Below are 25,795 nucleotides of genomic sequence, written 5' to 3'. Positions count from 1 at the left end.
CACTTGAAGCTGCTTCTGGGAGATTTCCAGAAGGCTGGGGGAATTGAGGACCCACAAGAAACGGAACCCTGGGGTGCAGATGATAAGGCCCCCGCTGGTCCCCCATCTGCACTCTGGGCAGCTCCAGCCATTCTGCCTATCGACCCTGCAAAGGGAGATGGGTGAGTCTTCTCTTCTCCAAGGGGGAAGGGCTGAGCTCGGAGAAGCCAGGGAGCCTTCTGGGCGCAAGTGTGCTTGTGCAGGGGGCCCAGTAGCCTCTTCTGGGGGGGCTTGGGCCTGGTACCTCCGTCATCAGTGTCTTGCAGCCCACCTGTCCATTTGAGACTCCTTGGCCAGTCTGAGGTGTAGCAGGACAGCTGTGTCTAGACCTGGGTGGGAGGCTGGCCCCTGGGGTATTCCGGGCTCCCAGACCCTGGTCTTTCTTGGGTTAATCGACGCTGCTGGGAGGTGGCTTCCTTACAGTGGTGATGTCATGCAGCAAAATGCTGTTGCTGCTCTGCTTTTAAAGCTTTATTATAGAGAATTTGAACATACACAATGGACAGATGAGCCTGGCGAACTTCTCAGACCCAATGCTCTGTGGCCTGCCCTGGCCCCACCATACTCCTACCCATTTAGAACCAAATTCCAGCATCCTATTCTTTGATCTGTAAGCATTGTGGAGTCACACCTACAATGAGTAATTCCCTGATCCCATTACGTGTCCAATTTGTTCAAATTTTAGTAGTTTGAATTAGGATCCAAATAAGGTCCACACAGTGCAATTAGTTTTTTAAATCTCTGTTGGTGTATAGGCTTCCCCTCCATCTCTTTTTTTCCTCGTGCACTGTGTTGAGGAAATGAGCTTTGACAATGCCTGGGATTGGGTTGCGTTTATGTCACCTCCCTGGTGTCATTCAATGTGACCCTCTGCCTTTTGTGTTTCCTGTAGATTGAGATCTAGTCGGGTCCAGAGCTGTGTTGTGTGGCGAGTCACATTTCAAGTGCTCCAGAGCCACTTGTGGCCAGTAGCTACTGTGTTGGACAGGACAGCACAGAGGTGGAATGTGTCACCCCAGAAAGTTTTTGATGTGGCAGCGTTTCTCCAGGTGTGGGCTGTCCGTCAGTTTCAGGTGTGGGTGACTTTGGCCGACCACTTCTCAGGTGTTGGGTGTGCACTGCTGAGTTTGGCCCAGGGCCCATCCTGGGTTTTGGGTACTGACTGTCTTGTGCGTGTTTCAGGTCTGGGTCTAGGCTTGGAACAGGGATTCAATAAGGGACTTGGTTTGCTGATTACAATACTGGGGGCCTGAATGTCTTCTGTTGGCTGGGAGCACTCAGGGCCTCCCCCTTCCCTGCCTGTTCCCCTAAATGATAGGTGATTAGGGGAGAGGCTCAGCCCTCAGTGTCTGCACAGGACATCGGTGTGAGGGAAGGTGAGCAGACCCCTGGACTTGACCTGGGCCTGGCGTGTGCGTAAGATGTTCGACTGCAGGTGCCACATGCACTGCTGCATTCAGGGCTCGCCGAGCGACAGAAGAAGGTCGTGTCTGTGAGCCCTCGGCTGTGGGGAGTCTGACTGCTGTGTGCCGGCTCTGTGCTGGGAGTCTTCAAGGCCCACCTTTCAGAGGCTCAGTTATGTTAAACCAAACACTCAGCTGATGGGAGGGAACCACTTTGGAGCCGCTGCCCAGAAAGACCCCAGTGTAAGTGGCATTGATTCAGTACTTGCAGAAGAGTCATCTAGGGGCTGGGGAAAGCGTCCCAGGCAGAGAGGATCGCCTGGTGGAGCCTCAGGTGGAGGAGTAGGTGAGGCCTTTATCGAGCGAGCAGCTAGGGGTGACACCGGAGGGTCCAGGAGGGAAGTGGTGTGCTTGGCGTCTTCTAGAAGGAACACTGGCTGCTGTGTGGGGTCAGTGGCTACCGGGAGGACTCAGGAGTCCCGGACATTCTGCTAATCTCACACTCACGTTCCCTGCACTGCATACAGTGGCCGGCGCTTGGGGATTCAGACTATAAACGCGTGTGTCATGTGAGTTTCCTGGGGAGACACAGGATGCAAATTTGCCAGCACTGTGGACAGGAGGGCACACATGCCTCATGTAGGTGGTCCCCCGAATGGGCACTGCAGAGTGGAGAACATGTGCCAATCGTATATCTGATGAGGCGCTTGTAGCCAGAATATATAAAAAACCTTATGACTCCATGCTAAAAAGACAAATGACCCAATTAAAAAATGGGCAAAGGATCTGAACAGACATAGCTTTAAAAAAGATATACAAATGACCAGTCAGCACATGAAAAGATGCTTAGCCACTAGCTTTTAGGGAAATGCAAATCAAATCATGGTGAGATACCATTTCATATCCACCGTGGTGGCTGTCACCAGAAAGACAGACAGTAATGAGTGCTGGTGACTGTGCGGAGAACTTGGAACCCTCCTGGGCTGCTGGTGGGGATGTAGAAGGGGACAGGCCTGTGGAAAACCATCTGGCAGTTCTGCTCCCAGGTATCTACCCAAGAGAAATGAAACGTGTCAACACGCAAACTTGTGTACAAATGTTTACAGCAGCATTATTCATAGTAACCAAAGGTGGAAACGACCCAACTATCCATCAGGAGATGAATGGATCACTCAGCCGTGAAAAGGGATGGAGTGCTGACACAGGCTGCAGTCGTGGAGGAGTCTTGAAAACTCGATGCTCAGTGAAAAGAGACCCAAAAGGCCACGTGGGGAATGACTTCACGAATATTAAATGTCCAGAGTGGGCAACTTCATGGAGGCAGAGAGCAGACTAGTGTTGTCTGCAACCGGGGTAGGCGATGGGGCCGGGGGATGAGGGCCAAAAATGTGGGGTTTCGTTTGGGGTGATGAAAAAGTTTTGGAATTAGATAGTGGTGACGGTTGCACAACCTTGAGAATATACCAAAACCCACTGAATTGCATACTTTAGAAGGGCGAACTTTATTCGTATGTGAATTATGGCCGAATTTTAAGAAATCTCGGAAGAAACGGCCCAATGGGCAGCCCCCTCCCACCACTGCCTCGTCTTCTCCCTCCGTGGTTGCCAAGTGCCAGGCTCCGTGCTAGGCCCTTTCTGTCCTTTACCTCAGGTGCCTCACACAGTGCTGTGCTGTGGGGGTGGAACCACTCGGTCCCACTCTACAGACCAGGACACGGAGGCTTCCAAAGGTTGAGTCATTTCCTAGGGTCACATGGCTGGTGAGTTGTGGCCGAGACGTGATTTCATCAGCACGCTCTGGGGCATATCCTGGCAACTGCGTGGAGGGGCCTGGGGTACAACAACAGCAACCTGCTTCGTAAACTGTAGAGAGGTGGCAGTGGGGGTGTCCCTGCGTGGACGGGGTGGGCTTTGGGCTCGGGCCCCAGCTGCGGCTTAGCCCTGCTCTGCCCTTCCCGGCAGCTCCCCCTCAGGCCTCCCTTTGCTGTCCCTGTTCTGGTCCTTCCCGCTGACTTATGTTTGGTTCCAGGAGGAAGGTGTGGAAGCCCAGGAGTCGGGGATTCAGGCCCTGGGTCAGACCTGGTTTATATCCCAGCACCTACACTTCCTGTGTGACCTTGGCCGAGTCACTCGGCCTCTCTGAGTTTCAATTTCCTCACCTACGAAATGGGCACCATGAGTGGATACACCTTATGGGGTCACGGGGCCTCCGAGGTGAGGGTGTATGGGTTCCTGGTGGTCCCAGTAATTGTAACTTGCCAAAGTGGCTCCCTCCGTCCCCTCCTCTATGCTTGGTCCCCAAGCACTGGCCACCGGGAGATGGACCCCTAGGACCTGCCCTGCTGCAGAGCAGACAGGATACAAAAGGCGGAGAAGTGCCCCTGAGCCAATGCACATGTGCCCGTGAGTTGCTCAGAGCAAACACTGCGACAGACGGGAGAAGCATAGCTGAGCCTGAGCAGGCAGACTCCTACACACCCCTCAGCGCCCAGGCAGGGAAACCCCACGTCCAGAAGCCATCTGGTCTGACCTCGGGCGCCTTCAACACAGGGCCACGCGGCTGTTGGGATTCATCGCTCCTGGCACGGTCCCCTTCTGTGTTTATCTCCGTTTTAAGCCTTTGTGTTTTTGGTGCTTTCACGTGGGGTATGTAACAGTTATGAGGCGTGAACAGAGCACCGGGAGCTGTCGTAGGCCCCTTGTCCTTGATGATGTGGCAGCCTCGGGACCTGTGAGCACGCGAGCCACTCGGTGTCTCCCACAGCACGTTGGTCCGGCTGCCACCTCGGCTGTCGCACACGGCACCTCTGTGTGATTTCTCTGGGGAAGCTGACTCAGGCGGTTTTGGAGAAGGTGCGCCTGGCGCCTGCCAGACTCAGTTTCCCTTGCCCGGTTCTCTACATGCTCCTCCCACCGTCCTCCTCTTCCCTCAGGCCAGGGCGCCTCCTCGTAGGCTGCCTGTTGGGCCTCCTTGTCCGCTCTCCACAGGCTGTGCCTGGGGACCACCATCTTGTGACAATTGGCGGGGCTGGGCGGTGCTGCCAGATGTGGCCCCACCCCGAGCCCCTCCCAGCGGCCCCTGTGCCAGGTGGATGGGGAGTGTGGAGACCCTGGCCCCGAGGGAGACTCCGGCTGGGGTTTGGTTTCCAGTGAAGGAGCCATTTTGGATGGAGACGCACATTTTCTTTTCCGGAACACTGTGCGGTGGCCCGCGCCAGCCGCGGGACCCCAGTGGGCCCAGCCCGACGAGCACTCTGGGATGAAAACATCCCGTTTCTCCTGCCACTGTGGGGTGGCGCAGCATCTGGGCTCGGGCACCCGGAGGCCTGGCCCGTGTGCTGGGTTGCTCCTCTCCAGCTGGCTGAGGCCGCATGCGGCGGGGGCGCTGCTGAGTGAAAGGCAGCTGGAAAATGCGGCTCACGTCCTTTTTCCCGGAACACCTCGTTCTTTATGGCTTGGCAGCCGTCTCCGCCAAGGGGCCCAGTGGTGCCCAGCTGCTGGTGCCAGCGAGGGGGCTGCCTTTGGGGGCCAAGGTGGGTAGGGCTCTTTCCTTTCCAGAGATGCCTCGTGGGCCCAGGCCTGACAAAGCGGGGTGCCCCCGATTTTAGCAGCCCCCATGCCTTCAGTACCCTTGGGGCCACTCTAGAAGGGGCTTTGTCCCGAGGCAGGGAGAGCCAGCTTTCCCTTCTGGTCGAGGTGGGAATGAGGGCCAGGGCTCAGGGCAAGGCTTACGGCACCAGTGGCCCCTGGGTCCTGCGCCTCTACACTGCTCTGTAGCCCCGGTGTCGGTTGGATCCTGTCATCGGGTTGGATGCCAGCGGCTGAGTGGGTGCTGAGATTGCTGGCCACACTGAACTGATGCTTCTGCCCCTGGAAAGCCAGAGGCTCTGTGCCGGCTCGGCTCCCCGGCCAGGGTGGGAAGAGCCCCAGCTGCCTTTCTCCTTCCCTCTTCAGACTCCGGGGAGGCGAGGAGGGGGTCTCCCTGAGCCTCAGCATTCCCATTTGTGGAGGGGATGTCGCAGCCCCTGCCCTGGCTGGCAGTGACAGGCCAGAGTGCTGACGGACACGTCTGCTGAGTGCAGTGCCCTGACGCCCCAGCTGTAGGTCCTTTTCCTCCCCTTGAAGGGAGGCCCCAAATCCCCAGCTGCAGGTGGAAGGGTAAGCTGGCCCCCTCTCTGGGTGGGCCCCCTCCTTCCTAGCCCCTGGCCACCACCCTGGTCTGTTTATGCCCGATGGTGGCTGGTCTCAGTGCCTCCCCTCAGAGCTGGGCTGTGTGGAGGGTCCCCCACGGCCTCATCCCCTTCCTGAGGTTCCCCTCCCTGTCCTGGCCTGTGGTCCCAGGGGGATCCTAGGCACGCTTTGTCACCATACCAGACACCCATGTCTTATCCTGGTGACAGTTCAGTTGTGGGATGGCAAAGCGCCATGAGGGAGCCCCACAAAACACCCTGTGAAATGGGCACTGTTTGCTGTTCCAGTGCCCTGGGGCCGGGAGGCTGGGGAGGGTGCTCGTGCAGGCTTTTCCCTCTCGTCTTCAGGGCCAAGACCCCCTACCCGCTTCTTGCCGATTCCTTGGGCCCTGGTTTGCAGCCAGGTGGGGGTGGGAGCTGGGGTGCAGCGCCCCCAAGGGTCTGGCAGGCCCTCCCTGCCCCTTCTCCCTGGCAGGCCTACACCCTGCCCACCTCCCCAGCTCATCCCATCCGCGTGTTTGTTCTTTTCAAATCAGCTCTCTCCTAAACTTGAATTCATTAATTTAAACGTCATCATATCCGGCCCTGGAAGCCAGCCTCACTCTCCATAAATAGAAGGGAATGAAAGCAGAATGAGGTTATTAGACTCAGACTGGCGCGGGTGCTGGCCTCCCAGCTGCCTGTCCCCAGTGCTGAAAGGAGTCATTAGTGAGGTGGTGAGGTGGTGAGTGCGTGGCACTGCCAGGTCTGAGTGCCGAGGTGTTGGCAGGGATCCCCTGAGGGGCCCCGGACCAGCACTGTGGCCTCTCTTCCCTTCTTCCTGCTCCTGGCTTCTCAGGGGCCGTGTTAGGCGCCCCCCTTGCTTTGCTGAGGGGAACCTGTTTCTCTTCGGAGCCTGTGGGGCCTCCGGCAGCAGCAGGGCCCACTGAGGCTGCATTTCCAGGAACCAGGAGGGCTGGAGGAAGAGGGAGGAGCCTGGAGCCCTGGGCCCTGGATGGGGAGTGGGGTGCCTGCCGCCCACTGCGCTGTCCTGTCCTGCCAGAGGGAGGAGGCAGCTGCTGGCTCTGGAGGAGCCAGTTACATAACATGTACAAGCTACCCCTCCGGAGCCCATTCCCCTCAAGCCCTGTTTCCAGCAAGGCAGCCAGCACCGGGGTGGGGGTGCTGGGCTGGGGCCTGGCAGTCGCCCCCACCGCTGACCACATGCGTCTGGAATGTGCAGATGTTTCCTTGGGGGCTCCAGCTGGCCCCCAAACCCCGCCCAGCATCTGGACTGGGGAGCAGGCACCCAAGGCCACTCTCCTCCTTGGCAGAGGAGGAAACTGAGGCTGCTCTGGGCTGCAGGACAGGGTCTGGGCTTGTCTGGGGGCTCTGTTTCCTCAGCTCTAAAAGTGACGGCCCCGGAGCCACCTGGGAACGAACGCTCCAGACATGATGTCTCCGGGACCCGACCCTCTTCTGGCCTCCACCTCCCACACCGACTCACTCACCTTCATACGTGTAGCCCCCTTCTATCTCTCCCTGCTGTGGCTCTGAGACTCCCTCTTCTCCCCTCTCCCCCTCTCTTGTCCCCCTCTTCCCTGCCCCCCTCTTCCCCTTCCTGCCTCCCATCCCCTCTGTGAAGCTTGGGATGTGAGCAGGGCCAGAGCCCTGTGTGGGGAGGGCAGAAGGAGCTGCCTTTGTCCATCACATGGCGGGGCCCTTAGCACCTTCTGCTGGGTACCTGCAGCTTGGTGGTGGAAGCAGAGGTCCCTGACCCAGCTCTTGTTTGGACCAGGCAGGATGAGCCGGAGGCACAGGGATGCCCCCGTGGGCGCTTGAGTCCCAGGGTAAGAGTGCAGGCCCGCGAGAGGCTGGTCGTCCTCCCCTTGGTAACGTCTCATCTGCAAGGCAGGGGGAGTTGGGAGCACCCCTGCGTGGGGACAGACTGGGTTCCCCCGTGACTGCTGGGGCACTGTGGGGGTAGGAGGAGGAGGGCCCAGGTTGTGGGGTAGACCAGACGTCTTTCCTCCTTCCGCAACACTTGCCTGTCCTGAGCAGGAGAGGGGACGGCAGAGGGTCAGACTGGGTGTGAGAGCACCCATCTCTGACCGTGGGGTTCATGTCTGGTGCAGCAGGCAGTGGGGGCCACTCCCAGCCCTATCCCTGCTGCCTGGGGAGGTGACATATGTCTTGTGCTTTCATGGGTGTGTGCCTGTCCCCGGTCACCCCTACCCCCCAGCGGGCCTGACCCCTCCAGCCTTGGCTGTGTGTGTGTGTGTGTGTGTGTGTGTGTGTGTGTGTGTAGGCGGGGGGGGGGGCCCTGGAAGTTGCTGGCTTGGGCCTTGCAGGGGCCTGGGAGGGTCCAGCTGGCCCAGAGGGTGGGCCCTGCCTGGCTCAGGACCTCTCAGGGTGCTGTCTGGCCAGGCTGCTGGCTGTCCTGTGGGGCCAGCCTCTGCTGCTTCTGCCCACTGTCTGGGCTCCTGTACGCTGCTCCTTGGGCCTGCTGTGTCCTGTCAGGCCCCTGAGTGTGGGGGCAGGACTTCAGATTGCAGTGATGTCACCTGGGGGGGTGCAGAGGAAGCCCGAGGGGCTGGAGTGGGGATGGGGCTGGCCTGTGGCCACCTTGGCGTTCCCCCAGAACGTGGATGGCAAAAGCAGATGGAGATGTGGAAAGTGGCTGTGCAGGGCCTTGAGGCTGTGGGCCTGGGTGAGGACTCCACACGGTCCCCTCCAGGGGCCCCCCATAACCCTCCAGTGAACATAGTTGCCCATGGCTTGCCCCATGCAGATATTCCCATACGAGGGGAAGGTTGGGGGGGGCTGTGGTGTGGCCCCTGGCTCTGCCCTCGGAGGGGTGGGCTGGGCAGAGTCTGGCCCGCAGAGTCCCTGAGGCTCTTTGTCCTTTTCTCTGCACCGTGGGCCAGTCAGGCCCAGGTGAGGGCTGGAGAGAAGGGTCGGGGGCGTGCGGTGCAGGGAGCACGTGGCCAGCACCCGTGATGGGCAGACGGTCTGCGTGTGTGAGGAAAGTTCCACGGGGCTGCTGGGCCAGGCCGACTTGGATGGAAGACTTAGCTGGGCTGTGGATGGCCTGGAGCCGTGGGCCAGGGAGCCCAGGGACGGCTCTGGCCCCCACTCCACCCTGCTTTCTCAGGCACTGTAGGCGGCTCCCAGCAGCTGTCACTCATGAGGAATTTTGCAGAAAACAGGATGTAGGAAAACACTTGAGGGGTTTTCCTTCTTTCTTTCCTCCTCCGAGGCCTGGGCTGGGCAGCTCTCCCTGGAGCCGTGGGTGTGTGTTTCATGCCTCCACGTCCCCTCATGCCACCATCCTGTCCCCAGGCTGTCTCTCTGGACCATCGTACTCTCCAGGGCTGTTGCGTCTTGGCTTCTGGGACCTGATTCCTCGTCTCAGGCCCGATTCCACTGCTGTCTTTACTTCAGCCACTGGGAAGTGCCCACTTTAGGTCTAACTGAACTCCAGGGTGCCATTGATCAAGAGGTAGGAGCGTGGCTGCCTGGCCGCGTCCCGGCCTGTCCCACCCACCCCGTGTGGACATGCCAGCGTGCCAGCTGTGGGCACAGTGTGCTGTGCAGTGCTGGAGGGCCTTGGCCTGTGCCGGGAGAGACCACATGTCCTTTCTTTTTTTAAAAAAGCACACGTGACTGTCCTAAATCGTTTATTAGGTCAGAGTTTTACACCCGTTGCTCATATGTGTGGTACCAGTGGAGCTGGATAGCGTCGCCTTCTGCAGGTCATAAGGCGGGAACCACTGGTGTGGGGGGACCTGCCCCTTTAAGGCACAGCTGCGGTGCTGCAGCCCTGCGCTCCCGGTGCTTGTGGGCTGGCTTGGTGATCCGCTGTTTGTCAGGGTTTCTTTGGATAGTTGGGTGGAATGGATCAGTGAGCATAACCTCAGGGAATTTGTGTGTGGTGTCTTCACCAACACGCTAAGAATCCAGGACTCTCAGGGCCCCGCAGTAGAGTCTAGCTTTTGGCTACAGACTGAAGGCTTCGTGCAGACGAGCTGGTTACCACCATGATGGACAGGCCTGCCGTGGGTTCCCTTAGGAAGTGGGAGTGCGCGCCCACAGAGTCCCTTACCTGACAACCTGCTCTCCGAGTCTTGCAGCTGATTGGCGGCTGGGGCGGGACCTGTGGTGGAGTCCAGAGAGGGGTGGTTCTGCCCACTGAGCACCCTAGAAGAAAGCACTGTGCCCCCTCCATGGCTCCTGGAAGCACTTGTGAGCGCCCATCTGGGCTTCCCTAACGGCAGCTACCGGACTGAAAGGAAAACGCCTCCCTGTGTGGGAAAGGACCAGGGAAGCTAGCCTCGGTTGGAGAGGGCAGAGGCGGCACTGCCAGAGGGCCCATCCCTGTGGCACCTGCCCCCAAAGTTCTCTCAGCTGCTGGAATTCTTGGAACCCGTGCCCTGGGCATGGGCTCCCTGTCCCACAACCCCTAAGGGGAAGGGACCTGCATGTGCAAACATACACACCCTGTCTCCACGTAGGAAACAGAGGCTGGGTGAGAGTGGCAGCGTCTATGAGGCGGGCGGAGCTCTGGCCCTGAGCCCACGGGCTATGGCCAGTGCCACGGCTTGGAGTGGAGGGAGCCTCGCGGCCCGGACCTCCTAGGCTGAGTGGCTCCTGGCCCCCCTTGTCCACCCTCTGGACGTCTGCTGCCCTCTGAAGCCCCCACTCCTGGCCCTGGGTCCCACCCCAACCCCTGCTCCAGGCCCCCTTGGGCAGCCTGTCTGTCTCTTCCTGCACTGAAGCCTCCACACCCCATTTCTCCGACTTCAAGAGCAGAAAGAGTGTGGAAAATCTAGGGGATCTGCCTGCTCTTGAGAATGGGGTTGTTTCTCTGCATCCCCTTCCAGGGCTTTCTTTAGTTCTCCGTTTGAACAGTTGCAGGGGGAGGGGGTTGCGTTTTGCACCTGCCTTTCTCCTGACTCTGTGTGCCAAGAGGGGGTGTTCAGGGCTCTCAAACGAGAAATCATGTCACATCTTTTCAGGTGAGGGGAAAGAGCGTCTGTGCGTCTCGATGCGTGTGGCTACACTGCTTCGCAAAGCAGTCAGGTTCTCAGTGCGGTGGGTGGCATGAGTGTGTGAGCTGGCGCCTCCAGTGCCGTTTGAACTTCTTGCTGGGAGGAGAGCTTTGCCAAATTAGGTGTGCTGGCATCCTGCCACCTGGTCAGAGCAGTGGTGGGGCTGCTGTGGGTTTTTCTGGCGGAAGCCCCGTCCCCACCTGGTCCCAGCCGAAGCTCTGGCCCACCAGCACCGCCCCTCCCCACGGGACGCCTGTCCGTACCGTGGTCCGGCAGAGGTCCCACCACCACCAGGAGGACCCGCCCCCTGTTCTGCCTGCCCCTCTGACAATGTCTGAGGTTCCACTCACAGCCCGTCTCGTGGAGCCCCCGGTTCACTGGAGAACCGTGGTCTTGCCCACCTGCTGCATGTACTCCCCTACTGAGGCCGCCTGTGGCCTGCCTCCCCAGGCCGCCCGAGGCCGGTGTCAGGTGAGCACGTCATGTGCACATGCCATCTGCTCAGCTCTGAGTCCCCCGACGGCCGCTGCCTTTGCAGAGACAGAAAGACAGAGAGACAGAGAGAGACAGAGAGAGCCCAGGCTCCGGGCGGTTGGCTGACTGTGTGTACAGTCCATCTCCGCACCCCCTTAGTGGGAGGGAGCTGCAGGGGGCAGGAACTCCCCACACTGGTCACTCCAGAAGCTCCTCAGGTAGCCCCCTGCTGTACCGGGAGCCCGGATAGTGGGAGCAGCCTAGCTGAGACCCAGCCCCCCTTGGCAGGTTGCGAGTATTTGGATATGGCGGCAGCAGGTCTCCAGGGAGGAGCAGTGGTCCAGGGATGGGGTGGGCATCAGTTCCTGACCCTGGTGCCAGAGGTGGTCCCGGGCCTCGTGAGCTGCGCAGGGGGACTGTGCCATGCATCCCAGCCTGCCAAGCCCTGGGACTCTGTCTGTCTCCGCCTTGCCCATGTCCTTGGGGCCTGTGCGTGTGGGGGCCCAGGGGCCTGGGCTAGCAACGCAGTGCCTCGGCTCCCAGGAGGACCTCGTTTGACACCAGCCTACTCTCACTAAGCTCCTGCTGTGTTTGGAGCAGGCTTGAGAAAGCAGGGCCCATTCCAGAGGGTGGCTGGTGGGAGCTGGGCTTTAGGACACCCCCCAGGCTGTCATTGGGGTTTGGACCAGGCTGCAGCTGGGGTAGGGTGGGGAAGCCTGCGTTTTAGGAGCTGTGTTGGCAGGCCTAGAGGAGGCACCAGTGGATCCCCGGTCTCTGTGTGACTGGGTGGTCATTGGTGGGAAGACAGTGCTGGTGAGAGGCATTCTGGGACATGAGAGCATGAGTAGTGACACCTGGAAGGTCAGGGGCTTGTGGGTGGGAAGCCCAGGCCTCATCTGTTTGGAGACCATGGTGGGAGCCTGGGGAGAGGACAAGGAGGGTGGGGTGGGTCAGGTGACCGGAGGAGCTCACCAATTCAGGGTGGTCCACATGTCCCCGACCCAGGAGGTGGATGGGTGACTGTGACCTCCACCTCCAGGCTGGGAAGGCAGGTGGTACTGTTAGCTAAAGAGTGTGTCCTTGACGTGTCAGTCCCAACTGTCTTTGCACAAATTCTTGTGGAGTCACAGTCTGTTTCAGGAGGTTCCCTTTCATTGGTCAGTTTGTCCACTCCGACACACATAGCACCGTTTTACATAATGTCAATCCACGTTTCAGCCCTTCTGGACGCTTCCCATGGGGAGTTACGCTTCGCATTGAACCTGTGTGTTGTCTTGTTGACTGGAGTTTTCACTGGGGTCGTGTTAACCTCGAGGTTTAATATGGGCTGTCATTGTCACTGTGGTATGGCCTTATCCACCAGGGCCCCCTGTTCACCTAGTCTGTGTGCCCCACTGGAGCCTTAGGGGCATTCAGAGGCCCCCTCAGCTGGAAGCAGCTGGCCCCCTGGCCCTGGAGACCCCTGGGCTGCCCTGGTGTATTTTAAACCCTGTAGGGGAGGTGAAGTCTGCCCTCCGTGGACTGGTCCTGCTGGGCCAGGGCACAGGGGACAAGTGGGGCCTGGGCTCTGTAGGGGAATGGGACAGGGCGTGGACGGAGTGCTGAGGGGCCCCAGCCTTCTGCCTCTGTTTCCCCAGATGTGAATTCATTCCGATTCTCCATCCTGGGCTGGGAATAGGGAGCTCAGAGGTGGGAGGCCACAATTGGGGGTGCTGGGGAGCTTCTGGGACAGGCCCGAGGTCGGCTTTGTGCCCCACCTGGGGCTCCAGCACTGACCTGTGACTAATTTGCTTCCCAGAGACGTCTCCCACAATCTGCTCCGGGCCCTGGACGTTGGGCTCCTGGCAAACCTCTCGGCGCTGACAGAGCTGTGAGTGTCCTGTCCATTGTGGCTATAGGATTCCACGGGTGGGCAGGTGGTGGCTGCTTGTCAGCATTGCGGTTATGGGGGCATTGCTCAGACCTCACCAAATCGCCCCTTTCTTCCAGGGACATAAGCAACAATAAGATTTCTACGTTAGAAGAAAGAACATTTGCTAATTTATTTAATTTAAGTGAAATGTAAGTTGCGTTGCTTTCGGTGGGTGTTAGTGGCTGGGCCCGTGGCCTCCATACGTGTGAGACCGGACCCTGGGGGACTGTGTGCTTGCCTGCTGGAGCCCCCAACCCAGGGCCTGGCAGGCTGCCACGGGGATGGGGGGAGGCTGTCCATGTCGTGGGGCCCTGGCCTCCCCAGGGTGAGGCTGGCCCAGACCCTTCCTCAAGGCCAGGCCTGGTCCCCATACTTGTCGCACCGTCCGCCGAGCGTCCGGCCCTGCCTCCCACAGAAACCTGAGTGGGAACCCGTTGGAGTGTGACTGTGGTCTGGCGTGGCTGCCACGCTGGGCAGCGGAGCAGCGGGTCCATATCGTGCAGCCCGAAGCGGCCACGTGTGCAGGGCCTGGCCCCCTGGCTGGCCGGCCCCTCCTCCAGGTCCCCTTGTCTGATGGCGGCTGTGGTGAGTACAGGTGGGGCAGGGCCAAGTCAGCACTTCCCCGCAGGACACCCCAGCTGAAAAGGGACCCCACAGGCACTCAGGAGTCACCTGCCGGGCGGAGGGGCGGTGGAAGAGGGGGACCTGGGCAACAGATACACTGTGAATAATTACAGGGCTCAGACAGACTGACCGGGTGAGGTTCAGCAAGGCCCTCTGGGTCAGGGGGACCGGGCGGCGGGGGGTGGGGAGACCGGCCGGGGGTTGGGGTGGGGGGATCTGGGATCTAGAATGGCGGCTGAGAGACAGCTGTCTGCCGCTTCCAGGTGAGGAGTATGTCGCCTGCCTCCCTGACAACAGCACAGGTGCTGTGACGCTGGTGGCCTTCTCAGCTGCCCATGAGGTCCCGCTGGTGCCCGAGGCCTGCAGTGCCTTCTGCTTCTCGGCCGGTCAGGGCCTTGCGGCCCTCTCAGAGCAGGGCCACTGCCTGTGCGGGGTGGCCCAGCCCCCTAACACCTCCTCCGCTTGTCTGCCCTTCTGCTCTGGTCTCCCGCTGCCCCCTGCCCCTGCCTGCAGGGGCCCTACCCTCCTGCAGAATGTCTTCCCTGCCTCCCCGGGGGCCACCCTGGTGGGGCCCCATGGACCCCTGGCCTCTGGCCAGCCAGCGGCCTTCCATGTCACTGCCTCGCTACCTGTCAGCTCCACACGCTGGGACTTCGGCGATGGCTCCCCAGAGGTGGACCTCGCTGGTCCGGCTGCTACTCACCGTTATGTGCTGCCCGGGCGCTACCCAGTGACAGTTGTGCTGGCCCTGGGGGCTGGCTCAGCCCGGCTGGGGATGGAAGTGCAGGTGGAGGCGGCTCCGACGGGCCTGGAGCTCGTGTGTCCCGCCTCGGTGCACACTGGTGAGCCCCTCGAGCTCGGAGTCCGAAATCGCGGCGGCTCAGGCCTGGCAGCCACCTACAGCATTGTGGCGCTGGGCGAGGCGCCGGCCCAAGGTGGGTGCCTGCTGGGCCCCGGTCACCCCAGGGTCTGGGGCACACGGGGCAGAGTCCTGGGTGGGCATATACTGATAACCCCATCTCTCTGCCTGCCGGCCCCCAGTGGTGCATCCGCTGTGCCCCTCTGACACCGAGGTCTTCCCTGGTAACGGGCACTGCTACCGCCTGGTGGCAGAGAAGGTGGCTTGGCTGCAGGCGCAGGAGCAGTGCCGGGCCTGGGCCGGAGCCGCCCTGGCCATGGTGGACAGTCCTGCCGTCCAGCACTTCCTGGTCTCCCGGGTCACCAGGTGCCTGCCCCCACCCCCAAGAGGCTGAGAGGTTTGGAGGGGGGTCCCCAGAATACTGGGGTGGGGTCAGAGCCTGAGGCCGTCAGGAGGACAGACAAGAGTGGCTGGAGAGGCCTCAGAACCTTCCATGGCTGGTCAGGGGTGGTGGTGGCAGAGGCCAGATGCCCACCTCCTGCGGTCCCTGTGTGGGAAGGGGCCAGGTGGACTGTGAAATCCCACCCTGGACATATTCAGTGTCTAGAAGGGGAAACCGAGGCCCAGAACGGTCAAGGCCCTTGCCCGAAGTCACCCCGTTAATGGGCAGTAGCTTGGCCCCGCCCTGGCTCTGCCCACAGCACCTTGTTTCTCTCCCTGTGCCTTTCCCTGTCTCTGCCTTTCTGTCTGTCCCTATCCTTCTCCCCCTGCCTGTCCTTGTGTCTGTCTCCACCCCTAGCCATGTGTCTATAAGCCCTATTTCTAGAAGGGTCTTTCCACCTTGGCAGAGCCCGTTTGGGGGCTGAGGTGCTGGTGTCTTGGTCCCCACATGCCACACCCAGGACCTCCCCCTAGGACATGATGTGGGTCTGATTGAGGCAGAGCTCCCTTGGCTGGGCCCCTAGCCCCATGGCATGGGCAGCTGGATGGGCACTACTGTGGGCCATGCCCACCAGGTCTTGTTTCTGAGTCTCGGTTTCCCTATGTAGGAAGCAGGGACCGGGCCCACCTGCTGGGCTGCTGTGAGGGGCCTGCCAGAGGGTGGGCAGAGGGGTGCCTATCTTTGGGGAGCCCCCCTGAGTCTCCGCCCTCCCTACCATCTGCAGGAGCCTGGACGTATGGATTGGCTTCTCGGCTGTGGAGGGTGCTGAGGCGGGCCCGTCGCCTCGGGGCGAGGCCTTTAGCCTGGAGAGCTGCCAGAACTGGCTGCCGGGGGAGCCACACCCCGCCACGGCCGAGCGCTGTGTGCGGCTTGGGCCTGCCGGGCAGTGTAACACGGACCTGTGCTCAGCGTCGCACAGCTACGTCTGTGAGCTGCGGCCTGGAGGTGCGCTGGGGGGCCAGGGAGCGCCTTCTGCCTTGGACCAGGGAAGCTGCCCCCCACAAAACACACATCTCCCTGGCCGCCCTGGAGCTCCTCCTACCCTTGGCCAGGACTCCGTCCCCTCCTCCCGCCCCAGGCTCCTTCCTTAGCCTATCAGTGTTCATTAGGTGTTGGCTGAGCACCTACTGTCATCCTGGGCTTGGCCTGCACTGGAGGAAACAGACAAAGGTGGAGGGAGCTGGGGGGCCGCCACCAGGTGGGTCAGTCCCACCCGGGCCCCCGACATTCTCTTCTTCGGCCTGGGACCAGTACCTCATTGCACACTCGCCACCCCAGGCGCTGTGTGGGACTCGGAGAACTTCCTCGTTGGGGCGCCAACTGGAGACCTGCAGGGACCCCTGAGCCCCCTGGCACAGCAGGAGGCCCTCTCAGCCCCTCTGGAGCCTGTGGAGGTAGGCCGGCTGCGACCCTGCTCCAGGGTGCAGTCTGGAGATCACCCTTACCCTGGCTGCTTGTGCCTCTTAAAAACAGGCTGCTTTTTGTCTGGGCCTTTGGAACATCCTCTGTGCCCAGTAGAGATGGTTTGCCAAACAGGCCATTGTGCAGGGAGGAGAAGCCCCTGTCCCAGGACCCAGGAGAGCTCTGATTGCTCCCAAACCTTTCCTCGGTGTCTGGATTTTTAAAAAAAACCATGGTGGAGGGCTTGCTGCTCTCGCGTGGTTTCAACCTGACTTTTCCTCCCGACTGAAATTCGTGGGAGCCTCATGAAGCCCCATCTGGCTGTTCCTTCCCCACTTGGCTGGCCAGGGCTGAGGGCCGGGGTCTGTGGAGCTGAGCCCCCCTCCCCGCCCCCCACCAGGTGATGGTGTTCCCTGGCCTGGGCCTGAGCCACAAAGCCTTCCTCACCGCTGCCGAATTTGGGACCCAGGAGCTCAGCCGGCCCGCCCAGATGCGGCTACAAGTGTACCGGCCCGTGAGAGGAGCAGGTGGGCCCCGACCTGCGGTGGGAGTTGGGGGGCTTGGGTGGACTGCACTGTAATGTCTGCTGGTCCCTTGGCCACTGGACTGGTTTCCAGCCTCAAAGTGGACAGAGTAGGACCCACAGAGACTGGGGCCTGCCTGGGTTGGGGCTTCTCCCGAGTCAGTCAGCAGGCCCGGTGTTGGGAGGGGTAGGGGCGTGATGGGGGCTGGGGACACTGCCTGGCAGGGCCTCGTGTAGTAGTGGGCGTCCCAGACTGTGGCCTGTTAGCAAATCAGGGCCTCCGATACCCTGCCTCTCTTTGCAGGGGTCCCAGACAACAGCAGTGAGCCCGAGAGTAGGTCCTTGGAGAACAGGACTGAGTCAGCCCCTGCATGCACGCCAGAGGGTCTCTGGTGCCCCAGATCCAATGTCTGCCTGCCGCTGGACACCCCCTGCCACCCTCGGACCTGTGCCAATGGGTCTGCATCAGAGCCGTGGGCCTCCTACACACTGTGGAGGGAGTTTCTCTTCTCTGTGCCTGCAGGTCCCCCTGCCCAGTACTCGGTGTGTGTCACTGGCCTGGGTGCCGTCTGTCCTACCCCCGCCACCCGAGATCTGGGTCTCCCCATTAAACACAGACAAAATGCAGATTCTTCCGCATAGCCCAGCAGACCCCCGGCCTCATTGGAGCCCTTGCTCATCTCAGCATGAGAAGCTCCTGCCCCAGGGCCTTTGCACTTGTTATGCCTTTATCTCAGGAGGACTCACTCTACCTGTCTTGACGTGTCTGGCTCCTTCCTGCCAAGTCTTGGCCATAGTGTCCCTCCCTGTCTAGGGAATCCCTACCCCTGCCTGCATCCTGAGGCTGTCCCCACCACGAGTGCCTAGGTGGGGGCCCTGTGCAGTTTGGTGGTGCGTGAGTGACTGATGGGTGTTGAGACCCTTGCAGGGGAGTCTGGGTTACCGCGAGAGGATCCTGCCCCCCTGTTGGAGCCCCTGGCCCAGTGCTCCCCTGCGGGCCCCTGACCATTGGTGGCCCACTGTGAGGACCTGACACAGCCCCACCTCCCTCTCCTATAGGTCGCCTTCCATGACCAGGATGGTCCCCTGCTCCCTGGTGACCTCATAAGCTTACAGCACGATGCCGGCCCGGGCGCCTTCCTGCACTGCACCCCGGCACTTGGCCACGCTGGCCCCGAGGCCCCATACCTTTCTACCAGTGTCTCATCCTGGCTGGCCTGCCTGCCTGCTCAGCTGGAGGCTGGCTGGGCTGGCCAGGCCTGTGCCCTGCGGCTGCTCGCTGCCACAGAGCGACTCACGCCCCTGCTGGGCCTGACGCCCAACCCGGGGCTACGCCAGCCCGGGCACTATGAAGTCTGGGCCTCGGTGAGCAACAGTGTGTCCAGGCGCAACGTGTCCTGCAGCTTTGACGTACTGTCTCCACTGGTCGGGTTGCAGGTTATCTACCCCGTCCCCTATGATGGCCTCCTCTACGTGTCCACGAATGGCTCGACCCTGGTGCTCCAGGTAGACTCCAGTGCCAATGCCACAGCCATGGTGTGCTGGCCTGGGGGCAACATCAGTGCACCCTTCGAGGCCACCTGCCCGGATTCGGTGGCTGCCCTCGTGTCCAGCTGCACCAGTGAGGCCAACGACACCCTGTTCTCTGTGCTGTCGCTGCCCGGGCTCAGCGAGGGCAAGCATGCAATGGAGGTCGTGGTGGAGAATAGCGCCGGCCGGGCCAACCTCAGCCTGTGGGTGAAGGCGGAGGAGCCCATCTGCGGCCTCCGAGCCATGCCCAGCCCCGAGGCCCGCGTCCTGCAGGGCGTCCTGGTGGTGAGTGTGGCCAGAAGGTCTGCCCAAGCCCTCCTGAAACAAGGTGCTTGCCCAGAGACCGGCCCCTCCCTGTGAGAAAAGAACTTGGCTGCTGGGCCAAGCGGCTCAGTGGTCGGTTACTGGGCAGATCCTGTTAGGTGGTACCTGAGATGGGTCACTCATTTCTAAATTAGTGAAAAGTCACCGCTAGAGTAGTAGTTTTGAGAACGTTTCTTTCCACTCTCACATTTCATGAAACAAATTGTCAGACGCTTTGGTCCGTCTCTGACCTCATCAAGCCTGGATGTTTTCAGGGCTCCTGCTGTGTTCCCACCTGTCTAAAGTGAGCATTTTTTCAGGTGGGGTCTGATGCCAGCTGGCCACTGTCTGTGCTCCCCGGGAAAGGGCTCTCCTTGGCTTGGGGTGCCCCCCCTTTGCACAGGGGCCTTTAGGAGGGCTGTTTCTGATGACCCTGCCATTGCAGAGTTGTGTCCGCTAGCTTCCCCTGGTCACACCTGTTCTATCAGGGGATGCAGGTAAACATCCAGCCAGGATATAAACATCTGATGTGCCTTGTTAGATGGCATTGTGCAGGAGCCCTGGAAGGGGGGTACAGACTCAGAGATGACAGGTAGAGAAACTGAGGTCCAGAGAGGTCAAGGTGTGACTAAGCCCAAGCTCAGCCCCATACCACGTGGCTGCCTCGGTGGTGGTGGGCCCTGGAGCTCTCCTCCTCCTCCCCATTCTTACCTTCCCCCTCCACCACGCTATCTTCACGTCCTCCCAGGAAGCCCCACAGGGAGACGTGTCCAAGTGGGCAGAGGGAGTGAGGGCAGAGTTGGTCCTCCAAAACCCTGGCCTGGGGCAGGATCACTGTTGGCCGATGCCGTTCTCTTCTTGCAGAGGTACAGCCCCATGGTGGAGGCCGGCTCGGACGTGGTCTTCCGCTGGACCATTGATGACAAACAGTCCTTGACATTCCACAACGTGGTCTTCAATGTCATTTACCAGAGTGCCGCCATCTTCAAGCTCTCGGTGGGTGGGGGCTGGGAGGTGCGGGCAGGGGCGGGGAGGAGGCGGTGGCCAGTGCTCACCCTTGCCTTCTGTTCTGCTTTGCTCCCGAGGACCCCACGGCAGCCGTGGGTGAGTGCAGGGTGGGGCTCTGCCCACGCTGTCTTGCGGCCCAGCCCGTTGGCAGCCTGCTCACCCCCACCTGTCTCCACAGCTGACGGCCACCAACCATGTGAGCAACGTCACCGTGAACTACAATGTCACCGTGGAGCGGATGCACAGGATGCGGGGCCTGCGGGTGTCTGCAGAGCCACCTGTGCTGCCCCCCAATGCCACGCTGGCGCTGGCGGCTGAGGTGCTGGTCGACTCGGCCGTGGAGGTGGCCTTTCTGTAAGTGCACCAGGCCCAGTGGGGAGCAGGGGCACCAGGTTTCCCCCCAGCCCCCCGAGTCCCCACCTCCTCGTCTGCCAGGACCTGCTTGTATGTAGGACCTGGGAAGGGGTAGCCGCTAAAGCAGGGCTGGGTGGTCCCCTGAGTGGAGGTACAAGGAAAGGGTGACTGTAGCCGGGCCGGGGGACGCCCGCCTCCAGGACAGTGGCCGGCCTTCCCCGCCCATCCTTCCAGCCACTCACTGCCTGCCCCCTTCCCTGCCAGGTGGCTCTTCGGGGATGGCGAGCAGGTGATCAGCCAGTTCAAGCCTCCATACGACGAGTCTTTCCAGGTCCCAGACCCCACAGTGGCCCAGGTGCTGGTGCAGCACACCACCACGCACACCTACGCCTCCCCAGGTGAGGGGGGCCCATTGCCATGCCAGCCCCCACTGGGCAAGCTCTGCCCTGGGGGCAGCCCCCCTCGAGCAAGCTTGCGTTTATGGCCCAGGGCCTTACTAGGGTGAAGGAGGGATGTCCAGGGGTGAGGAGTGGATTAGACCACTGAAACTCCGTGATTTGCGTCTGCTGGTCAGAAACTGGACCCCGTCCCCTCTTCTGAGCCTTTTTGGGGGGGCCAAGGGGGTTATCTTTTAGTTTGAAAATTCTGGAAGCCTTGTGCACAGAATGCAAAGTAAACTGCGGGGCCCCCACAATTCTTGCCTTGCCCTGGCATTTGCTCTGTTAACCCGAGTGCGGTCATACTTGGGAGACAGTCCGCTCCTTGTCATGCTTCTGCTGTAGCCTTGTGTCCTGCCCCATGCTGATGGCACCCACACGTCTCGCTGTGGGATCCCCGGGGTGGGACCCAAGGGCGTTTCCCGCTCACGTGTTGACCGGGGGCCTGCTGTGCCTTCCCAAGAGGCTCCTGTGCGCGACAGCCGTCATGGGGTTAGGGAGGGATTGTGCTGAGCAGGCGGGGTGGTGGCCCTGGCCCCATTCCCACTCCGGGCCTGTCCCTCAGGTGAGTACAACCTGACCCTGCTTGTGTCTAACGCCTTCGAGAACTTGACCCAGCTGGTACCTGTGAGTGTGCGCTCCTCTCTGCCTGCCGTGGCTGTGGCTGTGGGCAGCGCTGTCCTGGTGGCTGGCCAGCCCATCACCTTCTCCCCACACCCGCTGCCCTCACCCGGGGGCGTCCTGTACACGTGGGACTTTGGGGATGGTTCCCCTGCCATGACACAGCACCAGCCAGTGGTCAACCACACGTACATCTTGCGGGGCACATACCACGTCCGACTGGAGGTCAACAACACGGTGAGCAGTGTGGTCGCGTGTGCTGATGTCCACGTCTTCGAGGAGCTCCGTGGCCTGAACGTGAGCCTGAGCCCGGCAGTGGAGCAGGGTGCGCCCATGGTGGTCAGCGCCACCCTGGAATCGGGTGACAACGTCACATGGACTTTTGACATGGGTGATGGCACGGTGCTCACGGGCCCTGAGCCCGCGGTGGAGCACGTGTATCTGCGGGCGCAGAACTGCACTGTGACCGTGGGTGCGTCTAGCCCCGCTGGTCACCTGGCCCAGAGCCTGCCCGTGCAGGTCTTTGTCCTAGAGGTGCTGTGGATCGACCCTGCAGCCTGCATACCTGCACAGCCCCAGGCCCGGCTCACGGCCCACGTCACTGGGGACCCTGCCCACTACGTCTTCGACTGGACCTTCGGGGACGGCTCATCCAACACAACCATCTGGGGGGACCCGACGGTGAGGCACAACTTCACGAGGAGTGGTACGTTTCCCCTGGTGCTCGTCCTTTCGAGCCACGTGAACAAGGCGCATTACTTCACCAGCGTGTGTGTGGAGCCTGAGGTGGGCAATGTCACCCTGCTGCCCGAGAGGCAGTTTGTGCGGCTCGGAGACGAGGCCCGGCTCAAGGCCCTCGCCTGGCCCACATTCCCCTACCACTACACCTGGGACTTTGGCACTGAGGACGCGCCCTGTATTGGCGGCCCCGAGGCCACATTCACCTACTGGGACGTGGGCTCCTACCTGGTGACAGTCGCCGTATCCAACAACATCTCAGCTGCCAATGACTCGGCGCTTGTGGAGGTGCAGGAGCCCGTGGAGCTCGCGGGCATCAGGATCAATGGGTCCCGTGTGCTGGAGCTGCAGCAACTCTACCTGTTCTCCACCGTGGGCCGCGGGCATCCCGCCACCTACCTGTGGGATCTGGGGGACGGCAGGCGGCTGGAGGGCCCTGCGGTTACCCACACCTACACCAGCACGGGCCACTTCACCATCACGGTGGCCGGCTGGAACGAGGTGAGCCGTGGTGAGGCCCAGCTGAACGTCTCGGTCCAGCAGCGTGTGCGGGGGCTCGGCGTCAACGCCAGCCGCACGGTGGTGCCCCTGAATGGCAGCGTGAGCTTCAGCACCTCGCTGGAGGCGGGAAGCGACGTGCGTTACTCTTGGGTGCTATGCGACCGCTGCACGCCCATCCCCGGAGGCCCCACCATCTCCTACACCTTCCGTTCCGTGGGCACCTTCAACATCATCGTCACGGCCGAGAATGAGGTGGGCGCCGCCCAGGATAGTATCTTTGTCTACGTCCTGCAGCGCATCGAGGGGCTGCAGATAGCTGGTGGCGGTGGTGGCTGCTGCTTCCCCACCAACCGGACGCTTCAGCTCCAGGCCGTGGTTAGAGACGGCACCAACATCTCCTATGGCTGGATCGCCCAGCGGGAGGGCGGCCCGGCCCTGGTTGGCAGCGGCAAAACCTTCTCGCTCACTGTCCTCGAGGCTGGCACATACCATGTCCACCTGCGGGCTACCAACATGCTGGGCAGTGCCATGGCCAACCGCACCGTGGTCTTTGTGGAGCCCGTGGGGTGGCTGGCCGCCACCGCCTCCCCCAACCCAGCCACTGTCAACACGAGCGTCACCCTCTGTGTTGAGCTGGCTGGCGGCAGCAGCGTCGTTTATACCTGGTCCCTGGAGGAAGGGCTGAGCTGGGAGACCCCGGAGCCGTCCACCACCCACACTTTTCCCAGCCCTGGCCTATACCTGGTCACGGTCACAGCCAGGAACCAGCTGGGCTTGGCCAACACCACCGTCGAGGTGGTCGTGCAGGTGCCCGTGAGTGGCCTCAGCGTCAGGGCCGGCGAGCTGGAGGGCAGCTTCGTGGTGGCCGGCTCCACCGTTCCTTTCTGGGGGCAGTTGGCCTCGGGCACTGACGTGAGCTGGTGCTGGGCTGTTCCGGGTGGCAGCAGGTACGGCCAGCACATCGCCGTGCTCTTCCCTGACGCCGGCACCTTCTCCGTTCAGCTCAACGCCTCCAACGCGGTCAGCTGGGTCGTAGCCACACACAACTTCACGGTGGAGGACCCTGTGGTGGGCCTGGTGCTGTGGGCCAGCAGCAAGGTGGCAGAGCCTGGGCAGCTGGTCCATTTTCAGATCCTGCTGGCCGCTGGCTCTGCTGTCAGCTTCCGCCTGCAGGTCGGCGGGGCAGGCTTTGAGGCACTCCCAGGGCCCCACTTTTCCCGCAGCTTCCCCCGGGTCGGGGAGCACATGGTGAGTGTCCAGGCTGAGAACCATGTGAGCCGGGCGCAGGCGCAGGCACGCATCCTGGTGCTGGAGGCCGTGGGTGGGCTCCAGGTGCCCAACTGCTGCGAACCAGGCATTGCCACGGGCACCGAGAGGAACTTCACGGCCCGGGTGCAGCGGGGGTCCCGCGTGGCCTATGCGTGGTACTTCTCCTTACAGAAAGTCCAGGGGGACTCGCTGGTCATCCTGTCCGGCCGCGACGTCACCTACACCCCCGTGGCTGCGGGGCTGCTGGAAATCCACGTGCGTGCCTTTAACGAGCTGGGCGGTGTGAACCACACACTTGTGGTCGAGGTCCAGGATGTCATCCAGCACGTGGCTCTGAGAAGTGGCCGCTGCTTCACCAACCGCTCAGCCCGCTTCGAGGCCGTCACGAGTCCTAGCCCCCGGCGTGTGGCCTACCACTGGGACTTTGGGGACGGGGCCCCGGCAGAGGATACAGACGATCCCTGGGCCAACCACTCCTACCTGCAGCCCGGGGACTACCGCGTGGAGGTGAATGCCTCCAACCTGGTGAGCTTCTTCGTGGCGCAGGCCACCGTCACTGTCCACGTGCTCGCCTGCAGGGAGCCCAGGGTGGATGTGGCCCTGCCCCCGCAGGTGCTGATGCGGCGCTCCCAGCGCAACTACCTGGAGGCGCACGTCGACCTACGTGATTGTGTCACCTACCAGACCGAGTACCGCTGGGAGGTGTACCGCGCCACCAGCTGCCAGCGGCCTGGGCGTATGGCCCGTGTGGCCCTGCCCGGTGTGGACATGAGCCGGCCCCAGCTGGTGGTGCCTCGCCTGGTGCTGCCTGTGGGCCACTACTGCTTTGTGTTCGTGGTGTCGTTTGGGGACACACCACTGGCCCAGAGTATCCAGGCCAACGTGACAGTGGCCCCTGAGCGCCTGATGCCCATTGTCGAGGGAGGCTCGTATCGCGTGTGGTCAGACACACAGGACCTGGTCCTGGACGGGAGCAAGTCCTACGACCCCAACCTGGAGGATGGCGACCAGACCCCGCTCAGCTTCCACTGGGCCTGCGTAGCCTCGACGCAGGTCAGCCCCACAGTGGGGCTCAGGGCGGAAGGGGCGGGGGTGTCCTCCCAGCCCCACTCAGTTTGCGCTAGTGAGCCGGGCATGGGAAAGGGGTCCACCTGCTGGTGGAGTCCTGGCAGGCTTATTCCCAGTGCGGGAGGGGTGTCCCCAGCTGTCCCTGGGCCGGGTCCAGGGTCTCACCGCTCCTGTTGTGGGCCACAGAGTGAGACCGGCGGGTGTGCGCTGAACTTTGGGCCCCGTGGAAACAGCGTGGTCACCATCCCACGGGAGCGTCTACATGCTGGCGTGGAGTACACCTTCAACCTGACTGTGTGGAAAGCTGGACGGAAGGAGGAGTCCACCAACCAGACGGTGGGTGCCACCGGGCCTTGGCCTTACACCAGCAAGGTGGAGCCAAGGGCCCGAGCTGTGGGGTGGTGGGGTGGGGGCGCTGCCAGGAAGGGCTGAGAGTACAGGGCCTCCTGCTACAGATAGCGCCCAACACCCTTTTTAAAGGTTTTCTAGGTGTTAGTGCTTCTAGAAGCTGTTGGTTCTCCTCTAAGTTACTACTTTTAATACAAATTCTGTTTAACAAGACATCCTGTTTTCGTATTGCTTCCTTCTAAACGGACTAGGGCCGCGCTCCAAACCTTAGAGGAGCTGCACAGCTGTCATGATTTATGAAAAACTGTCCCAACAGCACAAAGGCAAATAGAAAACACATCTCTTCCCTGAGTGGCTATCCTCGTTTCTGAACTGGGTGGGCCTGTTCTCCCCACTCCATGGGCATGGGCTCTGCTCCCCTCCACTGGACTGGCCAGGAGAGTCAGGACCACCACGCAGTGACCCCATGGCAGCCACTCCAGCTGCTGTTGGACAGGGCCTGCTGGTGGAAGCAGGTGTGCCAGGCTTTGCTGGAGCCTGGGATGGGGAGTCGGTCCCCATTGCCACGCCTCTCCCTGATGGCCTGCCCAGAGGGAGAGTATGGTGAGGCGGGAGCTGGGGGCAGGGTCCAGCCCAGCTCAGCTGTCTGAGGGGGGCCCCACCCTCCTCACCTGGCACAGCCGTCCTAACCCCAGGCGTGCATTGATACGTGAGCACATAT

General features: G+C 61.5%; 1 protein-coding gene across 4 annotated transcripts in view; it reads left to right on the top strand.

Annotated features, from left to right (window-relative positions):
• Nucleotides 1–25,795, top strand: part of PKD1 (polycystin 1, transient receptor potential channel interacting) — a 44,735-nt gene that overhangs the window by 2,265 nt on the left and 16,675 nt on the right. For all 4 annotated transcript variants that reach the window (XM_033101224.1, XM_033101223.1, XM_033101226.1 and 1 more), the window contains exons 2-16: nt 12,935–13,006; nt 13,126–13,197; nt 13,464–13,633; nt 13,936–14,607; nt 14,714–14,897; nt 15,698–15,918; nt 16,252–16,367; nt 16,775–16,901; nt 17,202–17,440; nt 17,957–18,712; nt 19,595–19,726; nt 19,917–20,092; nt 20,357–20,490; nt 21,095–24,711; nt 24,913–25,062. In XM_033101224.1, coding sequence (XP_032957115.1) covers nt 12,935–13,006; nt 13,126–13,197; nt 13,464–13,633; nt 13,936–14,607; nt 14,714–14,897; nt 15,698–15,918; nt 16,252–16,367; nt 16,775–16,901; nt 17,202–17,440; nt 17,957–18,712; nt 19,595–19,726; nt 19,917–20,092; nt 20,357–20,490; nt 21,095–24,711; nt 24,913–25,062 — 6,838 coding nt within the window. The remainder of the gene's footprint in view (nt 1–12,934; nt 13,007–13,125; nt 13,198–13,463; nt 13,634–13,935; nt 14,608–14,713; nt 14,898–15,697; nt 15,919–16,251; nt 16,368–16,774; nt 16,902–17,201; nt 17,441–17,956; nt 18,713–19,594; nt 19,727–19,916; nt 20,093–20,356; nt 20,491–21,094; nt 24,712–24,912; nt 25,063–25,795) is intronic.

This window comes from Rhinolophus ferrumequinum (assembly GCF_004115265.2).
Source record: "Rhinolophus ferrumequinum isolate MPI-CBG mRhiFer1 chromosome 15 unlocalized genomic scaffold, mRhiFer1_v1.p scaffold_54_arrow_ctg1_1, whole genome shotgun sequence".
In the NCBI taxonomy this organism is placed as follows: domain Eukaryota; kingdom Metazoa; phylum Chordata; class Mammalia; order Chiroptera; family Rhinolophidae; genus Rhinolophus; species Rhinolophus ferrumequinum.
Note: the sequence above shows the minus strand (reverse complement) of the source record. Positions and strands in the feature narration are given on the sequence as shown.